At 50.5% G+C, this 14,164-nt stretch overlaps 1 protein-coding gene across 3 annotated transcripts in view; it reads right to left on the minus strand.

Annotated features, from left to right (window-relative positions):
• The window catches only part of ftz-f1 (ftz transcription factor 1), a 321,925-nt gene that overhangs the window by 18,223 nt on the left and 289,538 nt on the right, over positions 1–14,164 (minus strand). For all 3 annotated transcript variants that reach the window (XM_045769477.2, XM_045769478.2, XM_069310870.1), the window contains one exon: positions 2,239–2,939. In XM_045769477.2, coding sequence (XP_045625433.2) covers positions 2,239–2,939 — 701 coding nt within the window. The remainder of the gene's footprint in view (positions 1–2,238; positions 2,940–14,164) is intronic.

Genomic DNA, 14,164 nt, shown 5'->3' on the forward strand with positions numbered 1-14,164 from the left:
ACGGGGCGCTGTATACACGTGCTGCACGGGGCGCTGTATACACATGCTGCACGGGGCGCTGTATACACATGCTGCACGGGGCGCTGTATACACGTGCTGCACGGGGCGCTGTATACACATGCTGCACGGGGCGCTGTATACACATGCTGCACGGGGCGCTGTATACACATGCTGCACGGGGCGCTGTATACACGTGCTGCACGGGGCGCTGTATACACGTGCTGCACGGGGCGCTGTATACACGTGCTGCACGGGGCGCTGTATACACGTGCTGCACGGGGCGCTGTATACACGTGCTGCACGGTCTTGTAGAGTTCTTTCTTTTGGTCTTTTGTATTAATACGAATATACTTTTAAGGCTGCCGACGCGGGTGGTCAGGCCCCGCCCACCCGGGTGGTCAGGCCCCGCCCACCCGGGTGGTCAGGCCCCGCCCACCCGGGTGGTCAGGCCCCGCCCACCCGGGTGGTCAGGCCCCGCCCACCCGGGTGGTCAGGCCCCGACCACCCGGGTGGTCAGGCCCCGACCACCCGGAGCCCGACCAATTTAACCCCGATTTAATTAAAATCTAATTAAATACATATACTGTAAATACATAAAATGTAATTACAACTAATTATACAACTACGAACGACACGATATGATTATATCGTGTTAGTAGCTCGTAAGGAGTAAGACACGAGGGACCAGTCAGTCTTGGCAAGTATCCCCTTGTCATTAGCAGTGTGGTGTACTTTTTGTTCCTCTGATCCTACCCTTCCCTGTATACTCCAGCGTCCGCCTCCCGTGTCTACCTACGCCTGCCGTGTCTACCTACGCCTCCCTTGTCTACCTATGCCTGCCCTCGCCAGCGTCCGCCGCTAGTAACGCCCCGTGTCTCCAAAACAAGGCTGAAGGGTATTAGAGACGTTGTTTATAGTTTACACCCAAGTTTTGATCGTCTCTCTATGTAGCCATTAGCCATCGAGCTTCAACACTGCTGATGGTGACACTGTGAGCTTCGGACCTGACGGGTTTTAACTATTACGAAAGTTTTCTCCCGAACTCTTGTAATTGTTTATATTTGGCTAATAAGTCGAGAAAAAAAATATTTTGTTAATTTAAACTTGTGTGTTCGGAAGTGTTATATGTTCGTGTCGGGGTCAGTTGAGTCGCTTCCTTCGTAAACTGATAGATCTTCAATCCGCCTCGACTTGGCCAGCAAATAAAACAAGTTCAGAAAAGACGTAATTCGCTTTACCTCTGCTGCTAGAAAAGTCTTTAAAAGCGGCGAGTCATGCCCGTGCCACCTCTTGGCTGGCTTAATCTTCTTCACTCTCATATTCACAAAACAGTCACAGCCCCGCTCCTGTGCCAGGGAAGTCCACTACGGGCTCACCATAGCCCGTGCTACTTGCAATTGTTCCGAATATCTGAATCTAAAACAACAACAACAACAGCAGCGATTCTTCTGGTTTTTAGAGGTTTGGAAGTAACGTCTTACATCATCGTTCACTAATATGAGTCCTAAACCATCGAATGACCAATAACATAATAATACTGTAAGCTGAGTCGTTGTGCCACAACCCTGCGTGTGTCAGGTCGTGTCGCGCCACAACCCTGCGTGTGTCAGGTCGTGTCGCGCCACAACCCTGCGTGTGTCAGGTCGTGTCGCGCCACAACCCTGCGTGTGTCAGGTCGTGTCGCGCCACAACCCTGCGTGTGCCAGGTCGTGTCGCGCCATCTACTATTCAGGTATAGTTCTGGAGTGGTGTGTGATGAAGACCTGATTGACGTGGCCCGACTTGTCGTGTGTCTGTGGAGGTGTGACTGGTCGTGTGTCCGTGTAAGCGTGACTGGTCGTGTGTCCGTGTAGGCGTGACTGGTCGTGTGTCCGTGTAAGCGTGACTGGTCGTGTGTCTGTGGAGGTGTGACTGGTCGTGTGTCCGTGTAAGCGTGACTGGTCGTGTGTCCGTGTAGGCGTGACTGGTCGTGTGTCCGTGTAAGCGTGACTGGTCGTGTGTCCGTGTAGGCGTGACTGGTCGTGTGTCCGTGTAGGCGTGACTGGTCGTATGTTCGTGTAAGCGTGACTGGTCGTGTAGGCGTGACTGGTCGTGTAGGCGTGACTGTACGTTACCTCGGTCAACAGACAGTACCAACCTCACTCTTGCAAGAGACTTCGCTAACTCTAAGAAGAAGAAAGTGATGCGAGAAGAAGCGGGGTGTGTGTGGGTGAGAGAGGTGTCGTGTGCCGTACCCACCTTGAGATCCTTGAAGAAACAGGAGTTGCGCGCCCAGTCGACTTGGGCGAAGAGGTTCTGGTCGAGCACTTTACACATGAGCTCGAAGAGGTCGACCTCACACTGGTTGTAAGTCTGGTTTTGGAGGAGTGAGAAGAGAGACGCTTGCCATTCTTGGTCGTCGACTGTCTCTACCAACTCTCGGATCATAAGAGGGATCCTGGGGCCGCCCGGAGCCGTGCGACTTCCACCTCCGCCGCCCCCGCCGCCCCCACCGCCCACGCCGCCCGAAGGCGGCGTTCCTGCGGTTACCCCGGCAGCTGTGGACTGAGTGTTGGTGACCCAGAAGGTGGGGTCGGGGCCAGCGATGATCGGCGCAACGGGTCCAGAAGCCACCAGGCCGCTGCTGCCACTGGAAGCCGCCACCAGCCCGCCCAATCCACCCATGGGCGACGGAGACGAGTCAGGTGACGACGTGGACGACGATAGGAAGGGACTCTGTATTTCTTCTTTGATGTGTACGTGTGAGGAGGGCGCCGAGGAGTAGCCGGGCGCGGAGTAAGTGATGGCGACGCCGGAGGTGGTGGGGTGTCGGCCACCGGATAGTATTCCTGGATGTGTTAACTGTCGCTGTCGAAGCATCTGAAGTTTCCGTGCCCTGTCGCGCTTGTACATGGGTCCGAACTTGTTGCGGCCTCCTCTCATCCGGTCTGCCCGAACCGCTGAAAGGAAAAAAAACACGAAATTAATAACCAATATAATTGAATCACTGTAATTAAATATAATTTATATTATATTATATATATATATATATATATATATATATATATATATATATATATATATATATGTCGTACCTAGTAGTCAGAACGCACTTCTCAGCCTACTATGCAAGGCCTGATTTGCCTAATAGGCCGAGTGATTTTCTTTATTTTCAATAAATTGTTTCATATTAGTTTATTTTAAATATTATTATTATATTGTATAAAGAACATAAATTATTGATTTACTTATGTTAGTTTAGATTAGGTTAAGATAGGTTAGGTTAGGTTAGGTAGGGTTGGTTAGGTTCAGTAATATATCTACGTTAGTTTTAACTAAAATAAAATAAAATTAGCTGATATATAATGAAATGAATAGCTTTATCATTTCATAAGACAAAAACGAGAAAAATATTGAAATTCTGGAAAAATTGGCTTATTACACAAACCGGGCCTTGCATAATAAGCCAAGAACTGCGTTCTGGCTACTAGGTACAACATATATATATATATATATATATATATATATATATATATATATATATATATATATATATATATATATGAAGAAAATGTCATTAAAAATAATTGTACAACTAGGAAGGACACTGTACGATTATATGGTGTTACTAGCTCTTAAACAGTAAGACACAGTAAGGCTAACAACAGAACTGCCTTCAGGAACCTGTGTAAGGAATCATTCAGAACCTTGAATATCACATATTTAAGACCAATCCTGGAGTATGCGGCCCCAGCATGGAGCCCGTACCTTGTCGAGCACAAGGCGAAGCTGGAAAAAGTTCAGGGTATACCACTAGGCTAGTCCCAGAACTAAGAGGCATGAGTTACGAGGATAGGCTGCGTGAAATAAACCTGACGACACTGGAAGACAGAAGAGTAAGGAGAGACATGATTACTACTTACAAAATTCTCAGAGGAATTGACAGGGTAGATAATGATAATCTGTTTAACACGGGTGGTACGCGAACAAGGGGACACAGGTGAAACTGAGTACCCAAATGAGCCACAGGGACCTTAGAAAGAATTTTTTAGTGTCAGAGTAGTTAACAGATGGAATGCATTAGGCAGTGATTTGATGGAGGCCGACTCCGTACACGGTTTCAAATGTAGATATAATAGAGCCCAGTAGGCTCAGAAATCTGTACACCTGTTGATTGACAGTTGAGAGGCGGGACCAAAGAGCCAGAGCTCAACCCCCGCAAGCACAACTAAGCGAGTACACGAGGGACCAGTCAGTCTTGGTAAGTATCCCCTGCAAAACGTTAGTAGCAGGAACCAGCGTGTTGATATATTCTCTCGCCGCCAACAGATGGCAGGCGTGTCTCCTTTTGACGACAAATTGTCAATTTTATGCTGTAGCTGTAGTCTATTATTTACATTTATATTTGCTTACTGAGAAGTGAGTTTTCATCACATTGATAAATTAAAAACTTGAGTACTTTTCGACATTATATAAGCATAAATATATAATGAAACAAGAATTTCCCGTAGCGTGGAGGAAGTAAAGCCAGGTAGACATGAGGGAGAGGACGGCGGCGGGTGACCTGGCAGGCATTTCCGCAGCATCAGGATCATTGTCCTGCAGGAGTAGGACCAGGATGAGGAGTGTGAAGGACGAGCAAGTGCAGCAAGAGCACCCTGGCCTGCTGGCTGGGAACACACTAAACTCCCCGCTTGGCAACCCCCTCTGGAGCCTGGAACCAACTTTCACTCGCACCACACTTACGTAATGTTGCATCGTAACAACAAAGACATTAATTCCAGCTGACAAAACGCGTAAAATGCGTCAGCGTAACGCAGATGAGGCCCGAGACGCCCGTACACAGCCAGCACATCCTGTCATCGTCACATCACTGTGAAATAAGAACTGTGAGTCTCACTTGATGTTTGGACCAGTCTGGTGGGCTGACAGGTGAATAAGCTCTGCTGTAATCTGATGCGAAATGTAGCGTCATTGTGGAGGTAATTAGCAGCGAACCAGAAACACCACAACCTCATTATTCTTGACAATCTCACACAACTGTAATGGTCAGAGATTTGGTTTTGTTTAAAACGTGAGCAGCTTAATACAATTTAAGAATTATTTAACACACACACACACACACACACACACACACACACACACACACACACACACACACACACACACACACACGCATTTTTTGTATATATTTTGTTTATAGTTTATATTAGAGAGTAAGGTGAACAAAATTGCACTCTGGCTGCAGCTTCAGAGTGGAAAAGTAAATTTACTAGCATGATCACCAAGAGGAATTTGTACAAAGTGTCAGCTAACGTGAATATAGAGATCTAATCTGTGTGTAATTACCCAAGTGTAGTTACAGGATGAGAGCTACACTCGTGGTGTCCCGTCTTCCCAGCACTCTTTGTCATATAACACTTTGAAACTACTGACGGTCTTGGCCTCCACCACCTTCTCACCTAACTTGTTCCAACCGTCTACCACTCTATTTACTAAAGTGAATTGTCTTATATTTCTTCGGCATCTTTGTTTAGTTAGTTTACATCTATGACCTCTTGTTCTTGAAGTTCCAGGTCTCAGAAATTCTTCCCTATCATTTTTTGTACGTAGTGGTCATATCGCCTGATTTTCTTCTATCTTCTAGTTCTCGCACATTGATTGCCTCTAACCACTCCTCGTACCTATTGTCTTTGTTTCCGGAAGCCATTTAGTTGCAAGTCTTTGCACCTTTTCCAGTTTGTTGATGTGCTTCTTACGATATGGGCACCACACACCCCCTGCATTGTTCCTGCTTTGGTCTCACAAAGTTTGAACAGTTTCTTTAGTATTTCCCCATCCATGTATTTAAAAACAATTCTGAAATTGGAAGACGTTGTTTAGGCTCCCCGCACAATGTTCTTTTTGTGGTCCTCAGGTGATAGTTTTCGGTCTAGAACCACCCCTAGATTTCTTTATCATATTTTTTTTAAAGCATTTTCATATAATTTGTAGGTTGTGTGAGGTCTATTTTTTCTATTCCATATTCCATAACATGACATTTATTCACAATAAATGCCATTTGCTAAGTGGTGCACCTATAGATTTATTTTGTCCAGGTCTTTTGAAGGGCATGACAATCATCGAAGTTTCTCATCTTCTCGATTATCTTAGCATCATCAGCAAGCATGTTCATATAATTCTGTATTCCATCTGGTAGATCGTTTATGTAGATAATGAACATTACCGGTGCAAGAACTGAACCCTGTGGTACTCCACTTGTGACATTTCTCCAGTCCGATACATTGCCTCTGATTACTGCGCGCGCGCGTGTGTGTGTGTGTGTGTGTGTGTGTGTGTGTGTGTGTGTAACTAAATGTAACTACAGTTAGTTACTGTAACATCCTGTTACCACCTAAGTGTAGTTACAAGATGAGAGCTACGCTCGTGTGTGTGTGTGTGTGTGTGTGTGTGTGTGTGTGTGAGAGAGAGAGAACCACGCCCTTCAGTCTGACCCCCCCCCCCCCGTCTCGTAGTTCCCCAACCCCAACGACAGTAATTGTTGGGAAAACACTAAATCCCCAGGAAATGCCTCGCAGTTACCTCCACCTCCCATTCCCCCCTCCCCCCCCCCCCACAACTGCACCCCACACCGTCCCCCACAACTGCACCCCACACCGTCCCCCACAACTACACCCCCACAACTGCACCCCACACCGTCCCCCACAACTACACCCCCACAACTGCACCCCACACCGCCCCCCCCCCACAACTACACCCCACACCGCCCCCCCACAACTACACCCCCGCTGGTCACTCCGCACCAACACCTTCCGTGAGACTATTGACACCTTGAGCGGGTGACAACACCAGTAGCAACACCCGCGACGGCTGTGACAACGCTAAGGGCGGGTAAAGCACAGGTACTCACGGTAGAAACAATAACAAGAGCACCAAGATACGGCGAACAGAGACAGGACGCAGAGGCAGGAACAGAAGCAACAGCAAGCAACGACAGGATCAAATGCAACAGAGATAAAGCGACGGCAGGAAGTCATGGGTTAGCAGCAGCGTCTCCCTGACCCAGGCACCCGGCGGAGACCCGGGAACTCTGAACGCCCAAGTCACGTGAAAAGGAAACCTATCCTTCAACTCAGACGTCAAGACCTCTCAAGAACGAGGAACACTACTTCTCTACTCTTCTCTCTCTCCCCCCCCCCACCCCCTTTGCTCTGGACTAACTGAAGGAACACTCGGCATCAAGGACCTTCACACTGACCCACTGCTGCATGGGCAACGTCTTCCTCCTTAGTCTAGTGTGAGGACCGATAGCCTCACTGGCTACATGGCGAGCATGGTGTTCCATGCTCGCCACCACACATAGTTACAGTGTATAGTACATGTGAGAGACATGTACTATACAGGGGGAGCCGGTCGGCCGAGCGGACAGCACGCTGGACTAGTGATCCTGTGGTCCCAGGTTCGATCCCAGGCGCCGGCGAGAAACAATGGGCAGAGTTTCTTTCACCCTATGCCCCTGTTACCTAGCAGTAAAATAGGTACCTGGGTGTTAGTCAGCTGTCACGGGCTGCTTCCTGGGGGTGGAGGCCTGGTCGAGGACCGGGCCGCGGGGACACTAAAGCCCCGAAATCATCTCAAGATAACTCAAGATAACTGACATGGGCTCATGGGCGTATGTCAACTGGAGTGCGGAGCGAGAGACTAGGAGGGGGAGGGGGGGGGACAAGCTGGCCTCTCCAGTACTACATCGCATTTGAGATCGACATCCTTTAAGGCCAAAAACTGATGTGCTAAAAATCATAGGCCTCGTACAATTGACGCGAGTCCCGTTTTCTATTTATAGTTCTGGGTTAGGTTAGGTTCGGGCATTTAGTACATCAGTTTATTGATGTTATGAACGGCGGTGGTGATTGGCGGCGGCGGTTGAGGAAGGGATGTGGTGGAGGACCTGAGGGAGAGTGTGGTGGAGAGTACGGACAGTGTAGAGGATGAGAGGAAGGCAAAACTACAAGAACTCCGCGCTGTCAAGGTACGAATTTATTTACAAAACATAACAGATCAGAGCCAATATGAACTTGAAGTGATACAAGACCAGGCCTGGCTCTGGCCAGCTTCCAGGAGCACGTAGAGCGGGAGTGTTCTAGGGCTGACACCAGCAGCTTCCAGGAGCACCTAGAGCGGGAGTGTTCTAGGGCTGACACCAGCAGCTTCCAGGAGCACGTAGAGCGGGAGTGTTCCAGGGCTGACACCAGCAGCTTCCAGGAGCACGTACAGTAGTAGTATTCAGTGCTGAGATCAGCAGCTTTCATGATTTTCATGTTAATGTCAGCACTCTTCATTTGGAGAGAGAGAATCCTGGTCTCAGGCCGGGCTTGGGAGTAGAAGAACCGCCAGAACCCCTGCAGGTACACTGGAGGTACCTGAGGGCCGCAGTGTGGTGGGTGGTACGGTGCTCTGCCTCCATCACGGGTCGTGTTCCTCCGCTAACTGGACCCCACCCCATCACTAACCTTTGACTCTCCTCTCTTGCACGCTCTTCCATTCCCTCCCCACGCATCACTCCACTTCACTACCCTCCCCCCCCTCGCCTCTCACTCCCCACTCACTTCTCACCCCCTCCCACTTCTCACACTCCCCCACCTCGCTCTCCCTTCACTATTCCACCTCTGCCTTGTAGAATGAATGTACTCTATAAGTTTCAACTTGCAGATTGTGTAATGTTGAAGTAAAAGAGATGAGCCCTCCTCCCCCTGGTCAGTGTTACGTATATACCTTTTGCCGCACCACTGGTGTACCCCAGAGGGGAGGGGGCTCATCTCTCTTACCTCAACACTCCACAATCTGCATGTTGAAGCTTATAGAGTACGTTCATTCTACAAGGCAGAGGAACCACGGAACGACAGATGCCTGCTGCTGCTACTGGTGTACCCCGGGGCCCTCCCGTACCCCGGGGCCCTCCCGTACCCCGGGGCCCTCCCGTACCCCGGAGCCCTCCCGTACCCCGGGGCCCTCCCGTACCCCGGGGCCCTCCCGTACCCCGGAGCCTCCCGTACCCCGGAGCCTCCCGTACCCCGGGGCCTCTGGTAGGGGTATTGTGCTGAAGCCAGCCTAAGGTACGGGAATGGTTCCTTATGACACACCTCACCTGGCCTCCACATACAGCCTATTGCTCTAGGCCACCAAACTGCCTGCCTTCGAAGGCCTTTGTCTCAGCCCGCCTGCTTCCTTTGCACCTAACTTTTTTTGCTTTGCACCTAACTTTTTTTGCTTTGCATTTCTGCCAGGCAGATTACTTCTCTGGCGCTCTGCCTAATATACGCTTAGTTACTGGCTGTGTGCGCGCTCCCCCCCCCTCCCCCCACCCCTCCTACATGTTGCTGCCTGCACCAGCGTAGTGGGGATGGTGGCCACTTCCGTCTTGCCTGCCGCCCATTGTTTCAACGCCCACACAAGGTTAATTCTCTCTGCCCACACCCACCCGTCCTCAACGCCCACACCCACCCCTCCTCCCCACACCCACTACATTTAACCCCCAACTGTTACCATCCGCCTTCGTGTACCCTCGTAACACCACCGTGGGAGTCGTAACACACCACCGTGGGAGATGCCACTGGGGAGAGGCCGCCCACCTTCAATACTGACAGTGGGCGGCCTCCACCACCGGCTCACCACTAGCAGGGGAGGCAGGGAACTATCAGGAAAAAGCGCCAAGCCATTACGACTATATAGCACTTGGAAGGGTTGGACTTGGACCACTTGGACGGTCGGGGATTGAACGCCGACCTGCATGAAGAGAGACCGTCGCTCTATGGTCCAGTCCTAGGAGAGGGGGCGGGGAGCAAAAATGATCGACGTATTACCTCCTAAAATGTTTATTTCGGAGACTTTAAAGAATAAAGAACACATTGTCTATCTATATAATGGTTGTTAACATTGTCTGATCAGTAGAGGACAGAGATGGTGCTTGTTAGAGGCGAGGCTGTCTACATCACTCCCGCCTCCTGGTTCGTGTCGTGTACGTGGCTCCCGCCTCCTGGTTCGTGTCGTGTACGTGGCTCCCGCCTCCTGGTTCGTGTCGCGTACTGGCAGTTCTCTCAAGGTGGGATGCACTTCGTTACCCCTCCAAAATGGTAATTAGCACTTGCACCTGGCGCCTACCGGATGCTCAAGTAACGACTATTCACATCATTAGCGCCTTAAACATTCCCTCACCGCTTTTTCATTTCCTTGATAATATGAGGAGGAGGACTGGTGGCGTGGCTGGTCCTCCAACAGCTGATTATTGTTGAAGATCTTGCAGTAATGTGTAGTGCTCTTGTGTTGAGGGGGACTTTTGTTTCTTGGTGAGCCTGGCCCCATAGATCCGTGTTGTCGGCGTGTGGAGGACATGTGGCACATGTGGAACACGGTTGTCGGCGTGTGGAGAACATGTGGCACATGTGGAACACGGTTGTCGGCGTGTGGAGAACATGTGGAACACGGTTGTCGGCGTGTGGAGAACATGTGGAACACGGTTGTCGGCGTGTGGAGAACATGTGGAACACGGTTGTCGGCGTGTGGAGAACATGTGGAACACGGTTGTCGGCGTGTGGAGAACATGTGGAACACGGTTGTCGGCGTGTGGAGAACATGTGGAACACGGTTGTCGGCGTGTGGAGAACATGTGGAACACGGGTGTCGGCGTGTGGAGAACATGTGGAACACGGTTGTCGGCGTGTGGAGAACATGTGGAACACGGGTGTCGGCGTGTGGAGAACATGTGGAACACGGTTGTCGGCGTGTGGAGAACATGTGGAACACGGTTGTCGGCGTGTGGAGAACATGTGGAACACGGGTGTCGGCGTGTGGAGAACATGTGGAACACGGTTGTCGGCGTGTGGAGAACATGTGGAACACGGGTGTCGGCGTGTGGAGAACATGTGGAACACGGGTGTCGGCGTGTGGAGAACATGTGGAACACGGTTGTCGGCGTGTGGAGGACAACAATAGCTGGGTCTTGAGATAAACTGCTACAGCGAGACCGTGTGTTGGGCCTCACAATTTTCATTATATATTTGGTATTTCCGTCATGAACACCATGCCCGGAGGACCCCCGGAGGCACGACCCAGGCTAGAGCAGGCCGTGGGCACGGCTAGAGCAGGCCGTGGGTACGGCTAGAGCAGGCCGTGGGCACGGCTAGAGTCACTAGAGTCCTCTAATTCTCGTCTAGTAACGTGGCAAGTGTCACGTGACGGGCCAGACGCGAGGTGACACCATCTAAGATACACACCACGTTGTTTAACACCCCAGCCTGGGGGTGCCACCCAGCCTGGGGGTGCCACCCAGCCTGGGGGTGCCACCCAGCCTGGGGGTGCCACCCAGCCTGGGGGTGCCACCCAGCCTGGGGGTGCCACCCAGCCTGGGGGTGCCACCCAGCCTGGGGGGTGCCACCCAGCCTGGGGGTGCCACCCAGCCTGGCTTGCACTAGTCTGGTGGCACATCTCTCAACCTTCTCCAATGTAGTCTTATGCTTGACGAGCTCGGTACTCCGGGATTGGTGTGTGTGTGTGTGTGTGTGTGTGTGTGTGTGTGTGTGTGTGTGTGTGTGTGTGTGTGTGTGTGTGTGTGTGTGTGTGTGTGTGTGTAGCGAGGTAGAGGAGCACGAGACCATAACTAGTAATGACTGGTGTATCTAACAGTGGACACGTCGCCACCACTTCTCTGTGGTGCGGGGTGTGACTGTGTGTTGGGGGGAGGAGTGGGGTGTGTATATGTGGGAGGGAGGGGTTTGTATATGTTGGGGGGGGAGGTGGCGGGGTATACAGGGGAGGGCGTGGAGGGGAAAGGGGGAGCGTGGAGGGGAAGGGGGAGCGTGGAGGAAGGGGTGCTAGTGGCCACGAAAGAAAGAAGCTGGGGTCTCCTCACCCCACAGGTGCCCCCCCCCCCAACAACCCAACGCCAATACTCTCATCATTACCATATCAATATACTTCACTACACCACTATCCCCACTCCTCTCTACCCCAGGGTCAGAGATGGTGCCAATATCACCCCCCCCCCCCGCGCACCACCAATACGTGTCGTACAGTAACCCAATATGTTCTGTTCATACCATTTAAGAATATTTCTGTACAAAGCGTCTTAGTTCCAGTGTGCACGAAGGCAATTAACCTTTAACAGGCAGTAAAGGCCTGAAGTGTTGTCCAGACAAGTCACTGTGGCATTGTGGTAAAGGAAGTCAAGTTCATAGGAATACAGATAAGTACAGAATGTCTATTGGGCCAGACGTTGTTGTTGTTGTTTTTAGATTTAGCTATTCAGAACGAAATGTCCATGTAGCACGGGCTATGGTGAGCCCGTAATTGAGTTCGGTTATTCGCGGTAACCTTGTTACTCTGATATTTGGATCAAAGGTTTAAATGGAGGTGGGGTTTCCTCCTTTTTCCCCGTTTCTTTTTCCCCGTTTCTTTTTCCCCGTTTCTTTTTCGCTTCTGTTTTAGTGCACAGATTTTAGTCGTGTTTTAATAACATTATCTTGGTGGCGGATGTAGGTGCAGAATGTTCACTAGTGAGTCCCATTCTTCAACGGGTTTTCTAATCATTGTAGTCGCTGTGGAATGTGCATCTAATGCAGCTGCTGTCGTTGGATTAATGTTGAGTTTGATGCGCAGGGCTTCAGTAGCTTCACATTCCAGTAATTAGTGCAATAGTGGCGCCTCTGCTTCTGTTCCGCAGATATGACACTAACTATTGGGTTGATTACCTCCCAGCAGCACCTGTAACCAAGTCTGTGGCCCAGACGAGGCAGCTCCTATTTATACAAACCCAATTTGATTTGTATATATAACCCTAAGGAGGTTAAGACACGAGTGCCGTAATAGTAAGAGAGGTCGCACTCGTGGTGGTGGGTATATGGGGCGGGGTCCACCTGTGTCCCCACCACACCCTCCGCCCATACCCCCCACCCCCCTCCCACACCTGCAGGTGTCCCCCACACCCCCCCCCCACCCCCACAGGGCCCCACAGAGGGCAGGCAGGGCCAGTGTGAGACACAAGCCCTCCCCGGCCACAACACACTCCCGCACCCACAGTTAGTCTCAACAAAGCAAGTGACAGTCATAACCAATTGCTGAAGGAAAAGTAACAGAATCAAACATGCAGCACACGACCACACACACACACACACACACACACACACACACACACACACACACACACACACACACACACACACACACACACACACACACACACACACACACACACCAGCGTTTAAGAGATCAGTTGACCTCCACACTGGCGGAAGTAAGGGCAAGGCATGAGCCTCCGTTTGACCAGCAACACCTTAGAGTTCCCGGGGCACCTCTCACTCCATCACGTGGCTCTCTTGCCACACCCCAGGTCCTCCTGGGCCACACCCCAGGTCCAGGTCCTCCTGGGCCACATCCTCTCTACCAGCACGTGCACCAGCCTCCCCCAGGATGCAAGTAAGGATGGCAATATGCGGCGCCCATCAGAAACACTTCCTGGAACCCGCATGCGGTGTGTGGACTTGCGGTTTCACGGCCGCCGCCAAGGATCCGGAAATGTGGGATGAGACGACGACGCACGCGCACCACCAAGGCTTACTACTGGTTAATTCACCATACATTCTTACCACACTAAATAAAACAATAACACATTGATTTTTCCCCTTTGTTAGCTAAGTTAAGGGTTCAGTGGGAATAGCACTAATGTTGCTCTTACTGGGAGCTAAGAGCTATTATCCTAACTCCTTAGAAGCTTCTGACCTTAGAATGAAACTATTATTATTATTGTGTTGTGTTAAGTACAATGGTGAATGAAACAAATATAAGGAATATTTGTTTGTTTTTAGCTTTTTTTTCGGCCTATAAAGTGAACAGCACAAAAATCTACTGTCTGCTTAGTACGTCAATGTTTGTACTATGGTGCACAGTGTTACGAAAACTACTGTCTAAAGAGGAAGATTCGTTCTTGAGAATAAACAGCACAGCCACCATGAGGTTGTTGATGACTGAGCACCTGAAGTGTTGATGACTGAGCACCTGAAGTGTTGATGGCTGAGCATCTGAAGTTGTTGATGGCTGAGCACCTTAAGTTGTCGTCGTCGTGTTCTGGTAGTCCACAATGTTACCTTTTACCTGGCTGAACACCACACATGTTGGAGTGTGTTGCTCTTGGCCA

The sequence above is a fragment of the Procambarus clarkii genome, chromosome 68, assembly GCF_040958095.1.
Source record: "Procambarus clarkii isolate CNS0578487 chromosome 68, FALCON_Pclarkii_2.0, whole genome shotgun sequence".
In the NCBI taxonomy this organism is placed as follows: domain Eukaryota; kingdom Metazoa; phylum Arthropoda; class Malacostraca; order Decapoda; family Cambaridae; genus Procambarus; species Procambarus clarkii.